The sequence below is a fragment of the Culex pipiens genome, chromosome 2 (assembly GCF_016801865.2).
Source record: "Culex pipiens pallens isolate TS chromosome 2, TS_CPP_V2, whole genome shotgun sequence".
In the NCBI taxonomy this organism is placed as follows: Eukaryota; Metazoa; Arthropoda; class Insecta; order Diptera; family Culicidae; genus Culex; species Culex pipiens.
This window is the reverse complement of record NC_068938.1, coordinates 41,490,644-41,511,131: the sequence shown is the minus strand read 5'-3', so window position 1 is coordinate 41,511,131 and position 20,488 is coordinate 41,490,644. Positions and strand designations below refer to the sequence as shown.

Here is a 20,488-nt window from a genome sequence, read left to right as displayed (position 1 = left end):
GTCTCCAGAATGCTACGTCACTTTTCTACGAGCAAAGTCTCAATTTAGCCGAAAGTACACAATAAAAACAAAGATGGTAAATTTTAAATTTAATGAATATGTTTGAAGTCAGAAGAATAGCATACAGTTTTCAACTACAACTTTTATTAGTAGCTTTTGCAAATATGCTAAAGTCAACAAAATCGAACCAAAATCGACATTTTTACGGTGAACTCATGAATCACTAAATCACTCTGCATTAGGAATAACTACGACTACAACAAGTCGCGGTCAACCCCCGCCGCAAATAGTAAACCGATTAGGGTAAAAAGTCACGAGATGGGTTCGCGCGCTCACTTACAGCCCCGTTACAACCGAGCAACAACGATTACAACGCGAACAAGCGTCATGATGGTGGAGGAACCAGTGATTTTTCCGATTCCACCCGTACAGAACAACAACATCGCGTCCAAGAACTTTCGTTAGTTCTGGCAGAACAAGCACAAGTGAAGCATCGGGTTGGCGTCGGCGCCTTAGTACATTTAGTATGCAAATTTGTTTCTACGTGCTGCAGGGAAAAAGTGCAGATACTTAGTTTGAAGAATTGATCGGGGCAAACTGTGTGCAAACAAAATGTTCTCAACTCGAACCGCGTTTCACGCGATCGCGACTGCCCTGTACTGTGGATCCATGTACTACGATGTGTATGTGATCTCGGAATATCCGAGGGAGATCAAGGAATTGTTTGGTGGCCTAGCCAGTAATGACAAGTATCAGTTGCCGATGAAGGGTAGAGTGATATTTCTAACCTACTGGAACATGGTAAGTTCACGAACATTGAGGTCAAGAGGCTTATGTCAGTGAGTTTGTGTGGTAGTACAAGCGAAATTATAACCAAAGCTATTGCATCATTTGTGACAAAACACAGAGGAATAACAGGAAATGCACCTGTTGAATCGCACGACAATGGATAGTTATGTAACGCTTGGAGAACGACAACAATTTGTGCAAATGTAATTGTTTCACTTTTCTGGAGATCTCATCTCCAGAGACGGTTGTTTACATTTCCGTCTTACACCTAAACAATCGAATTATACCGTTGAAATCGTCAACCAAGAATCTCCAAAACAAATTAATTGCCGCACACTTGGTGTGCAAAGTACTCATCAGATTGCCTCCCACCCCCATTGAACTGCGGCGGCAGCGAACTGTTTGACCACCACGTGCCATGCGTCAAACCGTATGAACCAGCAATATCTAGATAACATTATAGCAAAACCCCATCTGTACTACACGCGAGAGCGTTTCTTTTGGGGGGAATTCTACAGCGAGAGAGTTTGAGAGGAAATTGAACACGCTTATTCTCAGAGATTTCGCTATAACTATTGAGCGTTAATGAAACATAAATAAAAACAAAAAAACTTTAACTTTAACTTAAAAAAAATGCATGTTAGCAACTGTTGAAAAATGTTGTAAAATTCAAATCTACACTATCACTACACGGAGAATAAACAGTTTCCAAAATCTTGAACAAGCGTTCATGAAATTCGGAATCACGAACAATGTGTTCAAATTCCATGGATTCGGATACCGATTTCTCTTCGTGTAAGAGACAATTATTATTAATGTGATATGAGTGATATCATACGCCGTTCAAATAAAAGTAAAATCCTGCATTTAGATAGTGATTGTGATACGACATTGCGGAAATAAAACAGCGTCATTCGAAATAATCTTCACCTTCTTCAATGGACATCCCAACCAAGCAGTTTGTTTCATTCATTGTGTACAGATATAACGTACGTGAATCGTACATTGTACCAGACAGCAGCGTAGAAGAAGTTTTGTAGATAATCGCAATAGCGAACAAATATTTCCGGGATGCTACTCCTAGTAGGCCTGCTGTGATAAGACGGGATAAAAACAGCATTTTTCCGAGGTTATAATTTTTTAATTTTTAGATTTTGATGAAACTTGCCAAAAGAAGCCATTTTGCAAAAAAAAAAGTTTTTCGTGCGAGGCTCGATACAAATATCGGGCTGTTCAATATTCAAAAATCTGTATCTTGGAAAGAGATTTTCTGATCGATTTTATGTCTTCCGCAAAATTGTAGGTTATGATTAGGAATTTTCAGAAAGAATAGATACACGATGTTTGACTTTTTATGCATTGTTTATTTTAAATTTCAATAACAATGAAGACGCATGGTGCATCGCTACCCAAAAAAGGCACCCACCACTCTCCCAAATGCGTGCCTCCCTCAAGCAGACACCAACTTGGGAGCCACACTTACTGCGTTCTGAATTCCCGGATCTCCCGTTACCCCAAGTGGCGTATGCTTTTCCCCAACACAATCACAGAACGACACGAGGCGAGTATGCGCCTGCTCCCCTTGACGTTCCGTTTTTTCCCTCCTCCACGTCGTCCACTGCAGCAGAGCAAATCCGTGCTCAGTCGCACGCCAGAAGCACTCCAGAACACTCAACTCGCAACGAGGTGGGTACACGCGTGTTTCGTGCTCGAGTTCGGGTCGCGTGAGTTCCTGCAAAGTGCAACACACATTCGTCGTATTCGTTTGTGTACGCGAATCCTTGCGCTGAGTTCCGCTTTCGGCCAGTAATTTTTTGGAGCATGAAGTCGGGCTGAGTAGCACTTTGTCCCGTCAGTCAACGGTTGGGACTGCTCCTCGGCGGAAGTGGTTGCAGTGGGTGCGTTATCAGTCTCGGGGTTCGTTTGAGTGTTGGTGAAGTGCTTCCAGGATTAGCAAAGAAACTGGATAATTAGCTTGTGAGGGGTGAAAAAGAGAGTGCTAAAACACAGCTTTCCCCGTAAAGCAATCGATTGAAGGTTTCGTGAAGAATCAAGTGCTCATTAATATTAATATCTCGTTGATAGAGTAATCGTCCTGCTCGTCCTTGCACCTTGTTGAACACTTCCGTGTGTTTGTGCGCCTGAGTGTGCGTCCCAGTGAAAGTCCTTCAGAGTACAAGGCAAACAAAGGAAGCAGACCCCCGCCTCAACGCGCACTCGGTTGCGTGCGCTACCAGCCCCCGGAACTCGGCTCGTGAAAGTGAAACCCCGGAGGGGCTCGTCAGGATGTCCAGCGTTCAGCTGTACAAGTCACGCACGTTCGTGCTCATTTGGCACCTGATTGCCATCAGCCAGTACTACTATGCTATCTACTTTGATCGGTACTTTGTGAAGATTCCCAACGATCTGGCCATCCCCAAGATGATGCGGCCCGGAGAATTCGGTGGACGGACCAAGTTTTTAACCTACTGGTGCCTGGTTAGTACACGCATATCTCGTCCTTGGGAGTATCTTGGAAGCGAGGCTTTTCAAAAGGAGCACCATGCATAAATAAGTAGCTCTTTCAGAGGGCTTTCAAAAGCAAACTCTCGTTGGAAACGTTCCACCAAATCATGTCAGCTGCAACAATTTAGAAGACTGCCAACTGAAATCGATTTATTCTTTTCCCGAAAACATTCGTTGTCCTCTGCGCTCAATGTTGTATAATGTTATTTTATTCTTAGGGGTTGGGCTTGAAATTAAATAAAAATTGAAATTTTTTTAGTTTGAAGCTCCATAAAAAAATGCTAAAACATTTTATAACACAAAAATCACAATTAGCCAAAACTATCTCCCCTTACCCTTACCCTCGGTAGCTGCTGTTCGATGCAATGCTGCTGTTGGACAACCAGTCAGTGCCACGCTTTCATTCTGGTTTATTTATGTCCAATATTTACGAGCACCGTTAGATTGAACGTTGGTTAGGGGCGAACACACAAAAAACAAATGATTTACGATTTGTTTCCGTTTTGGGTGACCCTGCCGCATTTGGATTGCCCCACCACCAGAATATCGATTTCAATTTGATTGATTTCGCACTATTACGACCTGTTAACGACCACCATGCGTCTCCTCTCTAAGTGCAGCTGTGAACAGCAGTGCGTCTCCATCAAATAAATAAATTTTAGATTTCAAATTTGCGGCACAGCGCGTCTGCTGCTGAATGAATTTCATAACTTTTCCTCGTATAAACGATTACATTACTGAGGTGAGAGAAAAGTGTACGTAACTCGAGAACCGGCTACTCTTTTTTCTTCGTGTGGCCGAAACGGACGTTGCTGGTAGACATTGTAGGTTCTGTGACGAACCGTACCCAACGCAAAACAGGATTATAAGGCGAGTCGATGTTTTTTTGCTGCTGCTTCGTTTGTTTTATTTTGTCGTCACAAAGAGTGTTACAGTAAGCAATGTATTTTGGACCAACAACAAAAAATCTGTTCTGGCCTACTCCGGAAATACCTTACCATGGCAGCCAAAGTCCATATTTTGCAAAGTGTCCAAAAGAAAGTCGTTTACCCAGGAAATTGCTATCCAGACACTACCTTATACACTGTCTGGCCTATTTTTAATCAATCAGCCGGTGGAGTGAGAATGAAATTCGAACAACATCATCTAGCAACAAGTTTTTTTTTTGTGTTTTTAGCTATTTAAGAATGCCAGGCTTGACATGAAAAATAAAATGCGTTTGAAAATAGAACTTTTTATCTATCTCGGTAAGTTGAAATATTTAGGCTTATTATGTGACACTTAGAAACTAGAGCTGGGACTTCGGATAACCGGATAACATGCAGCACTGAGACAAATAATTTTACAGGTATTCAAAAGACCTTTAATTTTGCATCTCCTAATTTATGGTCAAATACTATTATCCGAAAAACTATCCGATCCGTTACATTTCTATTCTTAAATCTCAAATATTTTTATCCAAAAAACGATGTTCATACATCTCTTTTAATTTCCAGCAAAACAATGTAAATGGGCCAAAGCCGAAGTGTAAACAAAGAGTCGGATATCCGAAGCCCCAGCTCTATCAGAAACCCCTTTCCTTAAAATAAACCTCTTTTGGGAATCGTTTTCAAGCATTCGGATGATTTTATTTCATTGGTGCTTAGGCCAATGCAATCGTTAATTTTCTAAAAAAAATCTATATTTAATGAACATATTTTTTTTTTTAGTATAAAATACTTTTGGCTGTTATTGTATTTTGAAAATTCACTAAAAACCTAAATATTTTTAAGTTAACATATATTTAAAAATTACTGGAAACGCAGGGGAATGCATTTTAATATTTTTCTGCTGATTGCACTTAAAATTACTTTAGCATTTTTAAGTTTTTTGAAAAATATATTTTGCCCCTGATTTTACGTACCGTTTTTGTAGGGGCATGTCTTTTTTTTTTTTTTTGAAAAATTGAAATATTTCACCACTGCAATTTTGGTCGTCATCTTGGATTTAAAAATTCAAAATCACTTAAGCGTAGTTCAAGGGCCATACTTAAACTCAACAATCAAAAATATGAAAAAAAAATATTTATTTTTCGTCAATTGATTATCCGAAGTAAAATTTTTCGAGGCCTTCGGATAATCGAGGGTAGACTGAACTATCAAAAACAAAATACAGGGTGGCCACCAGATTTGGATTTTCAATTTCCCGGTTTTTTTCCCGGCTTTCTCTCGAGGCCAGAGGATTTTTTTCCATATAGCTTTAAATCAAATTACAATGTTTTTTTATAGACTGACGTTAGTATCAAAATACTTTTTGAACGCATACACAACGTATACACGGATAGAAATCCGGTCCACATAACCGAAAACAAGTTGCGATAAAATCGAAAACAACGATTGTTTTCGATTTGATCGACAATGTTTTCAAAATCGACAACATTCTCTTCGATTTTGAAACATTTTGTTCTCAAAATTGGCAACCGTCCCCTACGATTTCCCCGAGCGTAACAACTGTCAAAACGCAGCCTAAATTAATCAAAACGTCAACCGAGCGATCGTGGCAGTTTGTGTTTTTTTTTTTTGTCGAAATCGGCAACCCACATAGAAAAATGGGCGGAAAACGGCCAAAAAGCGGGGACGTTTTGCCTGAAAGCGGGCCCGATTTTCAGCACGCTTTTTCCCCTCGTTGTGGCCCATTGCGTGCCAGAATGCAACATTTAGGCGGGCGTTACGCATTTTGGCCGAGCTGTTACGCCCGTCTGTGGCACGCTTCTGGGCACATTCTGGCCACGATAACGGGCAAAAAAACGGTGGAGGAACGGGGCGCATTTTGGGGGTGCTTCTTCTTCTTTAGTATTTCCGGATTCAGTTTAGAGCGGTTAGGGTGATCAATACAAATAGGGTGACAAAAAAACAAAACAGATTAAAATGTTTATTCAAAGAGTTCTTAAAATTACAATGAAAGCCACTAAACCTATTTAAAACTAACTTATATAAATAAAGGTTGAATTAATATGTTTCAATAAATTTAAACTGGTCCTATTGGTTTAAATAACTAAATTTGATTAAATTATTTTACTAAACTAACCAAAATAGTTTCAATAACTTTAAATTAGTAGTAATTAATAAAATTTAGTTAAAGTTAGGTAAATTTTGTTAAATTAAGGTAAATATAGATTAATTGAGTTAAATGTCAAGTTTAGTTTTATGTAGTTAAATACAGTTGAATTTAGTATATTTCAGTTAAATTTAGTTAAATTAAGTTGAATTGAGTTAAATTGATGCGAATTAAGTAAAATCGAGTTAAATTTGATAAAATTTAGTTAAACTTATTTGAATTTAGTTAAATTTAGTTACATTAATAATAATTTAGTTAAATTCAGATAAATTTAGTTAAATTCATATGAATTATGTTAACTAAAGTTAAATAAAGTTAAATTAAGTTAAATAGAGCTAAATAAAGTTAACTGAAGTTAAATTCAGTTAAATAAAGTTAAATAAATTCAGATGAATTTAGTTAATTTGAGAAAAATTGAGTTAAAATAAGTTAACTCAAGTAAAATTTAAAAAAATAAATTCATTAAAATTCAGTTAAGTTTCGTTTAAAATAAGTCAAATAAAGTTAAATTTAGTTTAATTCAGTTAAATTCAATTAAATTCTGTTAAATTTAGTTCAATTCAGTTAATTTTAGCTAAAATTTGTTAATTTTGGTTAAATTTAGTTAATTTTAGATATGTTCAGTCATGGTAGCTAATTTTAGTTGAATTTAGTTAAACTAAGACAAATATAGATAAATTTGTTTTATTTATCTAAATATAGTTAGATAAGGTTAAGTTTTATTGAAATTAGTTAAATATAATTAAATATAATCAAACATAGTTAAATTTAGTAAAATTTTGTTAATTTTAATTAAATTTGGTAAAATTTAGTAAAATTTAGTAAAATTTAGTAAAATTTAGTAAAATTTAGTAAAATTTAGTAAAATTTAGTAAAATTTAGTAAAATTTAGTAAAATTTAGTAAAATTTAGTAAAATTTAGTAAAATTTAGTAATGTTTAGTAAAATTTAGTAAAATTAAGTAAAATTTAGTAAAATTTAGTAATGTTTAGTAAAATGTAGTAAAATTTAGTAAAATTTAGTAAAATTTAGTAAAATTTAGTAAAATTTAGTAAAGTTTAGTAAAATTTAGTAAAATGTAGAAAAACTTAGTAAAATTTAGTAAAATTTAGTAAAATTTAGTAATATTTAGTAATATTTAGTAAAATTTAGTAAAATTTAGTAAAATTTAGTAAAATTTAGTAAAATTTAGTAAAATTTAGTAAAATTTAGAAAAATTTAGTAAAATTTAGTAAAATTTAGTAAAATTTAGTAAAATTTAGTAAAATTTAGTAAAATTTAGTAAAATTTAGTAAAATTTAGTAAAATTTAGTAAAATTTAGTAAAATTTAGTAATATTTAGTAAAATTTAGTAATATTTAGTAAAATTAAGTAAAATTTAGTAAAATTTAGTAAAATTTAGTAATATTTAGTAATATTTAGTAAAATTTAGTAAAATTTAGTAAAATTTAGTAAAATTTAGTAAAATTTAGTAAAATTTAGTAAAATTTAGTAAAATTTAGTAAAATTTAGTAAAATTAAGTAAAATTTAGTAAAATTTAGTAATGTTTAGTAAAATGTAGTAAAATTTAGTAAAATTTAGTAAAATTTAGTAAAATTTAGTAAAATTTAGTAAAATTTAGTAAAATTTAGTAAAATTTAGTAAAGTTTAGTAAAATTTAGTAAAATGTAGTAAAACTTAGTAAAATTTAGTAAAATTTAGTAATATTTAGTAATATTTAGTAAAATTTAGTAAAATTTAGTAAAATTTAGTAAAATTAAGTAAAATTTAGTAAAATTTAGTAAAATTTAGTAAAATTTAGTAAAATTTAGTAAAATTAAGTAAAATTTAGTAAAATTTTGTAATGTTTAGTAAAATTTAGTTAAATTTAGTTAAATTCAACAAAATTAAATTAAATTGAGTTCAATAGTTCAGTATAGTTAAATTTTGGTAAATTAAATTAATTTTAGTCAAGATCAGTTAAAATAAGTTAAATTAATTTAAACTTTGATAAATTTAGCTATATTTAGTAAAATTTGGCAAAATTAAGTTAAATGTTTTTAAATTTTGTTCAATTAAGTTGAATTCAGTAAAATTTAGTGAAATAAAATAAAAACAAGTTAAATTCTGTTACAATAAGTTAAATTCATCTAAATTTTGTTAAATTAAGTTAAACCAATGAAATTTAAGTTAAATTAAGTTAAATTTATTAAAATGTAGTCAAACTTAGTTAATATTAAGTTAAAATTAAGCTGAATTATTTTAAAGTTAAATTTAGTTAAAACCAGTTTTATTAGGTTAACTTCAGTTAAATTAAGTTAAAAAAAACTAAATTAAGTTAAATAAAGTTATGTTAAACTAAGTTAAATAAAGTTAAATTCAGATGAGTTCAGTTAATTAAAGTAAAATTAAGTTAAAATAAGTTTAATGTAGTAATATTTAATAGAAAAATTTATTAAATTTATTAAAATTTATTCAAGTGTTTAAAATTAGTCAAATATAGTAATATTTAATATTTTTAGTTTCATTCACTTTATTTTTGTTTACTTTAGTTAAATTTGATCATTTTTTTTAATTTGATTTATATAAATTTGATTAAATTTAGTTTGATTTATTCAAATTTTGCGAAATTTAATATAAATTAGTTAACAAAATCAAGTTAAATTGATTCTAATTAATTCACATTAATCTGTAAAATTTAGTTAAATTTAATGAAAGCTAAGTTTTGTAAGTTTTGGTTAAATTTTGTTGATTTAAGATAAGTTCAGTTATAGTGTACTAATTTTCGTTAAATTCAGTTAAACTAAGAATTTTTTTGATAAATTTGTCAAATTTGTCTAAATTTAGTTAGATAAAGTTAAATTTTGTAAAATTTAGTTAAATAAAGTTAAACATAGTTAAACAGAGTTATTTTAGATTTAGTTCAATAGTTCAGTTTAGTTAATTTTTGGTTAATTCAATTAAATAGATTTTAGTTAAGAAGATCAGTTAAAATAAGTTAAATTCAGTTTAACTAAGATGAATTTAGATAAATTTAGTAAAATTTAGCTAAACTAAGTTAAATCTACTAAAATTTAGTTGAAATTAGTAAATGTCTGTTACATTTCGCTTGATTTATTTAAATTTAGTTTAGCCAAATTTTATCGGTTGTATTTAGTTTAATTTTGTTAAATTTAATTAGAATCAGTTGACTTTAAATTTATTTAAATTCAGTTAAACTTAGTTAAATTTAGATAAATTAATGTAAATTTGACTAAATTAAGTTGAATAAAGTTAAATAGGGTTTGCTAAGTATAGTTTAATATAGTTGAATTTAGTTAAATGAAGTCAATATTTGTAAAAAAAATTGTCAAATTTAGATAAATTATGTTATATTTGGCTAAATTTTGTTAAATAAAGTTAAATTAAGACTGAATAACATGAATAAATAAATAAAAGACATGAATAAATAAACAAATAATAATAATAATAAAATTAAGACGAATTTCGTTAAGGTAAATTAAATTTAATTGAACTAAATTAAGTTAAGTTTAAAAAAAGTTAAATTCAGATGAGTTCAGTTAATTTAAGTAAAATTAAGTTGAAATAAGTTAAATGTAGTAAAATTTAGTAAAAAAAATAATTAAATTTATTAAAATTTAGTTGAGTTTTGTTCAAAATTAGTCAAGTACGGTAAATTTACTGTTTTTTTTGTTTCATTTAGTTTCATTTGATCAAATTTCGTTAAATTTGATTAAATTTAGTTTTATTTATTAAAATTGTGTGAAATTTAATTTAATTTAGTTAACAAAATAAAGTTCAATTCATTCTAATTAATTTACATTGATCTGAGTTTAGTTCAATTTAGTTGTATTAAGTTAAATTAAGTGGGTTTAGGTAAAGTGAAGTTAAAATAAGCCAAATTAAGTTAAAATATGTAAAATTGATTTAAATGTACTAATATTCAGTTACTAAATTTAGTGAAATTTGGTCAAGTCTCTTTTAAATTTACTCAAATATAGCTAAATTTAGTTAAATTTAGTTTATTTTAGTTTAATTATTTTTAATTTAGACAATTTAAGTTAATTTGACAAAAAATGAATAAAATTCAGATAAATTTAGGTAAATGCCATTAAACAGAGGTAAAATTCATTAAATATGATTAAATTTCGTTAAAATTCATTAAATTTGAGTAAATCAGATTAAATTTGTTATTTTTTTTTTAAATTTAAATTTAAATTGTCAAATTTAGTTATATTTAATTAAGTTAAATAAAGCTAAATTGATTCAAATTGATTTCAATTTAGTTAAATTTACTTGAAATTAATCAAATCTAAAAAAATAGTTTCATTTAGCCAAATTTAGTTAAATATAGTTAAGTTTAGTTCAGTTGAATTTTGGTGAATTTCATTAATTCAATTTTAGTTAAGATCAATTAAATTAGTTAAATTCAGTTAAACTAAGCTAAATTTTGTTGAATATGTCTAAATTTTGTTAAATGTACTTAAATTTAGTAAAATAACGTTGTATTAAAAAAATAGTCAAATAAAGTTATATATAGTTTAATTTAATTACAAGAAGAAAATTTAGTTATATTTAGGAAAATTTAGTTAAATTCATTTGAATTGAATTTATTTAAGTTAAATTTAATTAAATTACGTAAAATTTAGTTAAATTCAGAGAATTTTAGCTTAATTTTGTAAATTTTCGTTGAGTTTAGTTAATTTTAGATAAGTTCAGTTTTAGTAAAATAATTTGAGTCAAATTCAGTTAAAATAAGAATTTTTTTGAAAAATTGTAAAATTTGTCTAAATTTAGTTAGCTTAAGTTAAATTTTGTAAAATTTATTTAAATATAGTTAAACATAGTTAATTTAAGTTCAATAGTTCAGTTTAGTTAAACATTGGTTAATTCAATTAAATTGATTTTAGTTAAGATCAGTTAAAATAAGTTAAATTCAGTTTAACTTAGATAAATTTAGTAAAATTTGCCTAAATTAAGTTTAATCTAGTAAAATTTAGTAAAACTTAGTTAATATCAAATACATTTAGCTTAATTTATTAAAATTTAGTTTATCTCAGTTGTTTTTAGTTTAATTCTGTTAAATTCAGTTAGAATTAGTTGACTTGAAATTTATTTAAATTTAATTAAATTCATTTAAACTAAGTTGAATTTAGATAAATTAATGTAAATTTGACTAAATTAAGTTAAATAGGGTTTGCTAAGTATAGTTTGGTATAGTTAAATTTAGTTAAATGAAGTTAATATTAGTAAAAAATTGTTAAATTAAGATAAATTTTGTTAAATTTGGCTACACTTAATAAAATGTAGTTAATTTAAGACAAATGTTGTTAAAAAACTTAGTTGATATCAGTTAAATTTAGTTCAGTTTAGTTCAATTCAGTTTAATTAAGTTTAATTTAATAGAATTTTTTAATTAAAATTGAAGTTAAATTTAACCGTTTAGCTTAAATTTTCTAAATTTAACTTAATTGAATTGATTAAAATTCCGTTTAATTTAGGTAAATTTGATTTCATTAAAATTGATCAACTTTTGTTAAATATGATCAAATTTCGTTAAATTTGATTAAATTTAGTTTTATTTATTTATATTTTGTCAAATTTAGTTCAATTTTATTAACTTATATAAGTTAAATTAAGCTAAATTGATTCAAAATAATTTCAATTTAGTTAAATTTATTTTAAATTAATGAAATCTAGTAAAAATAGTTTAGTTTAGTCACATTTAGATGAATATAGTTGAACCAAGTTTAGATCAGCTGAATTTTGGTAAATGAAATTAATTTAATTTTAGCTAAGATCAATTAAATTTAAGTTAAATTCAGTTAAATGTAATTTAATTTTGTTAAATGTAGTAAAATTTAGTTAAATTACGTTGTATTTAAATAAATTTAGTTAAATAAAGTAGAACTTGGTTGAATTTAATTACAATAAGTAAATTTAGTTAAATTTAGGAAAATTTAGTTTAATTCAGTTAAAATAAGTTGAACTCAGTTAACTTAAGCTAAGTTTTGTTAATCAAGGTTGAATTTAGTTAATTTTAGTTAAGTTCAGTTATATTAAACTTATCTTATTTAAATTCAGTTCAACTGAGAAAAATTTAGATAAAATTGATAAATTTGTCTAAATTTAGTATAATGTAGTTGAATTTAGTTAAATAAAGTTAAATTTTGTAAAATTTAGTCAAATATATTCAAACATAATTAAATTTAGTTCTATTAAGTTCAGTTTAGTTAATTTTTGGTAAATTAAATTTAATTGATTTTAGTTAAGATCAGTTAAAATAAGTTAAGTTCAGTTGAACTAAACTAAATATTGATAAATTTAGTAAAATTTGGCTAAATTTAGTTAAATGTATTCAATAAAATTTAGTTAAATAAAAGAAAATTAAGTTAAATTTAAATACAAAGAGTTAAATTCAGCAAAATTTTGTTAAATTAGGTAAACCTTGTAAAATTTAGTTAAATTAAGTTAAAACTAGTAAAATTTAGTTAAACTTAGTTAAAATCAGTTATACTTAGTTAAATTTTTGAATTCAGTTAAACTAAGGTTAATTTTGATAAATTAAGTTAAATTTGGCTAAATTAGGTTAATGAAGTTTAATAAAGTTAAATAGGTTTTGTTCAATATAGTTTTATATAGTTAAATTTAGATAAATTAAGTTAATATTAGTTAAAATTTGTTAAATTTAGATATATTTTGTAAAATTTAGCTTAGTTTAGTAAAATGTAGTTAAATTTAGTTAAATAAAGACGTACATCGCAAAAAAACTTAGTTGGTATCAGTTAAATTTGATTCTATTCAGTTAATTTTTTTCAGTTTAAATTCAACTACATTTAGTTAAATTTAGTTAGAACCACTTAAATTTGACTAAATTTAGTTAGATTGGTAGGAATAGTTAGAATTACTAGAATTCAACTTAATTAAGTTAAATTCAGTAAAATTTAATTTAATTCAATTAAATTTAGTTAGAGTCACTTTAATTTAACGAAATTCAGTTAGATTAGAAAAAATAGTTTTTACTTGAATAAACTTAAATTTACTTTAATTACTTAAATTTGACTCAATTAAGTTAAATTCAGTAAAACTAAGTTAAATTTAGTTAAATTTGGATAATTTTAGTTAAATTAAGTCAAATAAAGTTAAATATGGTTATATTTAGTAAAATTAGTTAAATTAAATCAGTTTAATTTTGGTAAATTACATTAAATTAATTGAAATTTGGTTAAGATCAGTAAAGACCAGCTAAATTTAGTAAAGTTCAGTTAAACTAAGCAAAATTGAGATTAATTTAGTTCAATGCAGTTTAATCGAGTTAAATAAAGACACAGTCAGTAAAATGTGGTTGAATTTAGTTAAATTAAGTAAAAAGGAGTTGAACTTAAATAATAATGCGGTGGCGGCGTTGAGAATTGTTTCGCTCCGGCGACCGTTTGGCTCAGCACCGACAGACTGCGCTGGATGTTGGGGCAAACGGACTGGACAAACTGACCACGTTAGCTGCGGCCGGTTCTACGACCTGCTCGAACAGCATCATGCGCTGGTCTTGCAGCTTTATGCAGAGCAGCCGGTTTTGCATGATGCTCTGGTGTGGAACTCTTGCTAGGTGGAAATGCGCGGCTGTTGACTTGCCGGCTGCTGTTGGTTTGTGTCGGCCACGACGTCTTCCTAAGCATAAGTTGCTGGCACAAATTTGGGTCACCATGAAGACCAGGCGCTTGAACTCCGTAATGGACGCTGGTTCTGCTGCTGGGGGAAGGACTGTTGCTGTTCCACAGGAACGCCTGGTGAAAGTTCGCCCCAGTCTACTGTTGGTTTTCAATCGCACCTCGGCGGAAACACTTGCTGAAGCGCTATCCGGATTGGGCGCAACTGTTGGCGGTGCAGTCCTGAAAATGGAGGCAATCTTTATAAAGTCTTACGTTATTTTTGTTGACCCCGTCCCGCTGACCTACCCTCTGCTTGTCATCCCCTTCCGGCGACCACCCACTCCGGATCCTCCTCGATGAACGTGTCCTGGAGGCGGTGGTGCGCGTGCCCGTCTTGAAGACGGCTGCGGAAGATGCTGCGTTGCCGCCTATGGTCTTGTTCCGACGTTGAAGTGCAGCACCTCGGACCAGATTCCATCTTTGTCTGGCCACGGTGGCCGTTTTCGTCGTCGGGGATGGAAGCGGTGTGCCGCTTGGAAGAGGTGGCGGAGGAGGAAGCTGCAAAGTCGTCCCCGATAGTTGTTCCACAGGCTGGGGAAATCAACAAAATCTGTTACCGGGAAATGAAGCTTTTATGGCTTGAATGAATAATTAATATGATCACTTACCTTAAATTTTGCAAATCGTTTGAATAAATGAAAAAAAAAATACCAAACAACCAACTGTTCAAACACGTTTGACAACAGCAAACAACTGTGTTTGACAGCTTGCGCGTTATGAAAATTGGGGCAGTGTGCGTGCTGGCGAGCACGAATGATGTTGGTGTGCGTGTGCAAAACAAACATCAAAATTTTTAAGGTGTGTGTCTTGGCTTAAGAATCTTAACTGGCACTGGCGATGCCCACTAATCGCCCGCTCCCCCCACAAAAGTTAGAGTGGGAAGGCGTCCTCCATCTCCACCGGAGTGACCCCGCCGCAGCAGCAGCAGCAGCAAGGTCAAGGCCAGACGCAGCAGTCGTCGAATCAACAGCAAGAAGACGGCCAGAGCAATAACAAGGGCACGACGCGGCGGAAGTTTGAGCTGCGCACGCCGATGGACTTTTCGGAGGCGGAAACAATCAGCTCCGGGTTCTCGGACAAGATCAGCAGCAAGACGACGCAGATGGACGAACGGCCGAGGAACTTTTTGTGCACGATGGCGGGCCGTAGGACTGCAAGTTCAGCATCTACGAGGATCAAGCCGTGATTGACTCGCGGTTCCGGTTCAGCCCGTCGCACCGGGAGTTGTTCCGGGAGATCTTTGAGATGTAGAAGAAGGCGGCGGGTAACAAGCAATCAGTTGCCACTGTTGGACGATCAGAATCCGTTTGTGGGAGGGAGCGGGGGCAAGGCTGGAACTCCGAAGGTTCCTCCGGTAACGCCTGCTGGGGAGGAACCACCGAGCGAATTTGGGGACGACACGCGGAGCGTCATCTCGTCGGCGGTTTTCGAGCAGTCGTTTGTCCGAGTGCATCACCTATTCGAAGCGCAAGGAGATCGCCGGTCAGCTCCTCCAACCTGGTCAGCACCTCTTCATCCAACTGAACGGCCAACGCCGAGTAGAACGGGACCTCGGGGACCATCCACAACCGTAGCCTCATCTCGCCAACGCCCTCCTCACAGCAGCAGCAGCTCAGCACTCCTCCTCCTCCTCCTCCTCCTCCTCCTCCTCCTCCTCCTCCTCCTCCTCCTCCTCCTCCTCCTCCTCCTCCTCCTCCTCCTCCTCCTCCTCCTCCTCCTCCTCCTCCTCCTCCTCCTCCTCCTCCTCCTCCTCCTCCTCCTCCTCCTCCTCCTCCTCCTCCTCCTCCTCCTCCTCCTCCTCCTCCTCCTCCTCCTCCTCCTCCTCCTCCTCCCTCCTCCGCCTCCTCCTCCTCCTCCTCCTCCTCCTCCTCCTCCTCCTCCTCCTCCTCCACCTCCTCCTCCTCCTCCTCCTCCTCCTCCTCCTCCTCCCTCTCCTCCTCCTCGTCCTCCTCCTCCTCCTCCTCCTCCTACTCCTCCTCCTCCTCCTCATCCTCCTCCTCCTCCTCCTCCTCCTCCTCCTCCTCCTCCTCCTCCTCCTCCTCCTCCTCCTCCTCCTCCTCCTCCTCCTCCTCCTCCTCCTCCTCCTCCTCCTCCTCCTCCTCCTCCTCCTCCTCCACCTCCTCCTCCTCCTCCTCCTCCTCCTCCTCCTCCTCCTCCTCAACCAATCCCAAAATTCATAATCAATCGATCTAATCGACCTTTATTCCACCACAGACTGCTTCGCCGACCTTTTCCACTGGATCTTCAGCCACCTCGGCAAGGAAAGCGGCCCGGCCAACATCATCCGTACATCTTGGTCAAGCTTCGGTCGGTCGTGCAGAAGGCGCTGTATATCCACACACACACACACACACACACTTTGCTACACTCTACCACCACAAAACTCTAAACCATAATCCATAATTCCAAAATTTTAAATTCTTAGATTCTAAATTTCTAAAATTCGATAATACTGTCATTTTTTTAAACAACACAAACAACAAATCTTAAAACACTGAAACTTTCTAATCTTAAAAATCTTTAATTCTAGAACTTTGAAGTTTTTTAATTCAAGAATTCTAAAATTTCTAAAATTTTCAAATCTATACTTTCAAAATTTTATATTCAAATATTCTAAGTTCCAAATATTCTAAACATAAACTAAAATTTCAAAACCTAAAAATCTTAAAATCTAGAATTAGAGAGTTTTTAAATTTTTTATAAAAAAAATCTACAGTTTCAACATTTCAAAATTCTAAAACTCTAACACTCCAAAATTTTAAATTTCTGAAAATCTTAAATTCTAAAATTTCAAAATTCTGTAATTAGTAAATTGTAAAATTTTGAAATTATAAAATTGTAAAATTCTGAAATTCTAACATGCTAAAATTTAAAAATTCTCAAATTCTTAAATTATAAACTATTATTTTTGAAGTTTATAATTTTAGAATTTCAGAATATTAATTCAAAAATTATAAAATCCTGAAATTATAAATTTTTAATTTTTGAAATTCTGAAACAGTCGACATTAGTGCATTTGCACTGATTCTGAAATAATAAACTTAAAAAATATATAGTTCAAAAATTCTAATATCCTGAAATTTTGAAATGCTGACATTTTAAAATTCTGATATTCTAAAATTGTTAATGTCTGAAATTCTAAAATTCTAAAATTCTAAAATTCTAAAATTCTAAACTTCTAAAATTCTAAAATTCTAAAATTCTAAAATTCTGAAATTCTAAAATTCTAAAATTCTAAAATTCTGATATTCTAAAATTGTTAATTTCTGAAATTTTAAAATTGTAAAACTGTGAAATTCTAAGGTTCTAAAATTTAAAATTCTCAAATTCAAAACTTATAAACTTCATAATTATATGATTCTTAAATTCTGAAATTCTAAAATTATGAATTTCTGAAACTCTAAAATAGTAAAATTCTGAATTATAAAATACCACGATTCTAAAAAATTACAATTTTAAAATTCTTAAATTCTAAAATTGTAAATTTCAATTATTCAAAATTTTTAAAAATCCTCGAATTCTAAAATTATAAACCTCAAGAATTATATAATTCTAAAAATCTAAAATTCTTAACTTCTAAAATTCTGAAATAGTAAAATTCTAAAATACAACAATTCAAAAATTTTCAAATACTGAAATCCTAAAATTGTTAAATTCAAACATTCTAAAATTTTCAAATTCTCAAATTCAATATTAGAAATATTTTAAAATTCTAAAATTCTAAAATTCTAAAATTCTAAAATTCTAAAATTCTAAAATTCTAAAATTCTAAAATTCTAAAATTCTAAAATTCTAAAATTCTAAAATTCTAAAATTCTAAAATTCTAAAATTCTAAAATTTTAAAATTTTAAAATTCTAAAATTCTAAAATTCTTAAATTCTAAAATTCTAAAATTCTAAAATTTTAAAATTCTTAAATTCTTAAATTCTAAAATTCTAAAATTCTAAAATTCTAAAATTCTAAAATTCTAAAATTCTAAAATTCTAAAATTCTAAAATTCTAAAATTCTAAAATTCTAAAATTCTAAAATTCTAAAATTCTAAAATTCTAAAATTCTAAAATTCTAAAATTCTAAAATTCTAAAATTCTAAAATTCTAAAATTCTAAAATTCTAAAATTCTAAAATTCTAAAATTCTAAAATTCTAAAATTCTAAAATTCTAAAATTCTAAAATTCTAAAATTCTAAAATTCTAAAATTCTAAAATTCTAAAATTTTAAAATTTTAAAATTCTAAAATTCCAAAATTCTAAAATTCTAAAATTCTAAAATTCTAAAATTTTAAAATTCTTAAATTCTAAAATTCTAAAATTCTAAAATTCTAAAATTCTAAAATTCTAAAATTCTAAAATTCTTAAATTCTAAAATTCTAAAATTCTAAAATTCTAAAATTTTAAAATTCTTAAATTCTAAAATTCTAAAATTCTAAAATTCTAAAATTCTAAAATTCTAAAATTCTAAAATTCTAAAATTCTAAAATTCTAAAATTCTAAAATTCTAAAATTCTAAAATTCTAAAATTCTAAAATTCTAAAATTCTAAAATTCTAAAATTCTAAAATTCTAAAATTCTAAAATTCTAAAATTCTAAAATTCTAAAATTCTAAAATTCTAAAATTCTAAAATTCTAAAATTCTAAAATTTTAAAATTTTAAAATTCTAAAATTCTAAAATTCTAAAATTCTAAAATTCTAAAATTCTAAAATTCTAAAATTCTAAAATTCTAAAATTCTAAAATTCTAAAATTCTAAAATTCTAAAATTCTAAAATTCTAAAATTCTAAAATTCTAAAATTCTAAAATTCTAAAATTCTAAAATTCTAAAATTCTAAATTTCTAAAATTCTAAAATTCTAAAATTCTAAAATTCTAAAATTCTAAAATTCTAAAATTCTAAAATTCTAAAATTCTAAAATTCTAAAATTCTGAAATTCTGAAATTCTGAAATTCTAAAATTCTAAAATTCTAAAATTCTAAAATTCTAAAATTCTAAAATTCTTAAATTCTAAAATTCTAAAATTCTAAAATTCTAAAATTCTAACATTTTAAAATTCGAAAATTCGAAAATTTAAAAATTCGAAAATTAGAAAATTCGAAAATTCGAAAATTAGAAAATTAGAAAATTAGAAAATTAGAAAATTAGAAAATTAGAAAATTAGAAAATTAGAAAATTAGAAAATTAGAAAATTAGAAAATTAGAAAATTAGAAAATTAGAAAATTAGAAAATTAGAAAATTAGAAAATTAGAAAATTAGAAAATCAGAAAATTAGAAAATTAGAAAATTAGAAAATTAGAAAATTATAAAATTAGAAAATTAGAAAATTAGAAAATAAGAAAAATAGAGAATAAGAGAATTAGAAAATTAGAAAATTAGAAAATTAGAAAATTAGAAAATTAGAAAATTAGAAAATTAGAAAATTAGAAAATTAGAAAATTAGAAATTAAGAAAATTAGAAAATTAGAATTAGAAAATTAGAAAATTAGAAAATTAGAAATTAAGAAAATTAGAAAATTAGAAAATTAGAAAATTAGAAAATTAGAAAATAAGAAAATTAGAAAATAAGAAAATTCTAAAATTAGAACACACACTTTGCTACACTCTACCACCACAAAACTCTAAACCATAATCCATAATTCCAAAATTTTAAATTCTTAGATTCTAAATTTCTAAAATTCGATAATACTGTCATTTTTTTAAACAACACAAACAACAAATCTTAAAACACTGAAATTTTCTAATCTTAAAAATCTTTAATTCTAGAACTTTGAAGTTTTTTAATTCAAGAATTCTAAAATTTCTAAAATTTTCAAATCTATACTTTCAAAATTTTATATTCAAATATTCTAAGTTCCAAATATTCTAAACATAAACTAAAATTTCAAAACCTAAAAATCTTAAAATCTAGAATTAGAGAGTTTTTAAATTTTTTATAAAAAAAATCTACAGTTTCAACATTTCAAAATTCTAAAACTCTAACACTCCAAAATTTTAAATTTCTGAAAATCTTAAATTCTAAAATTTCAAAATTCTGTAATTAGTAAATTGTAAAATTTTGAAATTATAAAATTGTAAAATTCTGAAATTCTAACATGCTAAAATTTAAAAATTCTCAAATTCTTAAATTATAAACTATTATTTTTGAAGTTTATAATTTTAGAATTTCAGAATATTAATTCAAAAATTATAAAATCCTGAAATTATAAATTTTTAATTTTTGAAATTCTGAAACAGTCGACATTAGTGCATTTGCACTGATTCTGAAATAATAAACTTAAAAAATATATAGTTCAAAAATTCTAATATCCTGAAATTTTGAAATGCTGACATTTTAAAATTCTGATATTCTAAAATTGTTAATGTCTGAAATTCTAAAATTCTAAAATTCTAAAATTCTAAAATTCTAAACTTCTAA

At 28.9% G+C, this 20,488-nt stretch overlaps 2 protein-coding genes across 3 annotated transcripts in view; one reads left to right on the top strand and one right to left on the bottom strand.

Moving 5' to 3' along the window:
* Nucleotides 1-550: 550 nt before the first annotated feature.
* The window catches only part of LOC120420683 (androgen-induced gene 1 protein-like), a 51,527-nt gene continuing 31,589 nt past the window's right edge, over nt 551-20,488 (top strand). Inside the window, exon 1 of one of the 2 annotated variants that reach the window (XM_039583794.2) lies at nt 551-801. In XM_039583794.2, the coding sequence (XP_039439728.1) occupies nt 613-801 (189 nt within the window). In that variant the 5' untranslated portion in view covers nt 551-612. Of the gene's footprint in view, nt 802-2,480; nt 3,268-20,488 lie in introns of those variants that run through there. The other variant, XM_039583787.2, reaches the window with a different exon arrangement.
* Nucleotides 13,440-14,735, bottom strand: LOC120420705 (uncharacterized). Its single transcript, XM_039583802.2, has 2 exons — nt 14,326-14,735; nt 13,440-14,259 (listed from the first exon to the last, which is right to left on the bottom strand). Exons 1-2 carry the CDS (start codon nt 14,337-14,339, stop codon nt 13,809-13,811), a joined length of 465 nt encoding a protein of 154 aa, XP_039439736.1. The 5' UTR covers nt 14,340-14,735; the 3' UTR covers nt 13,440-13,808.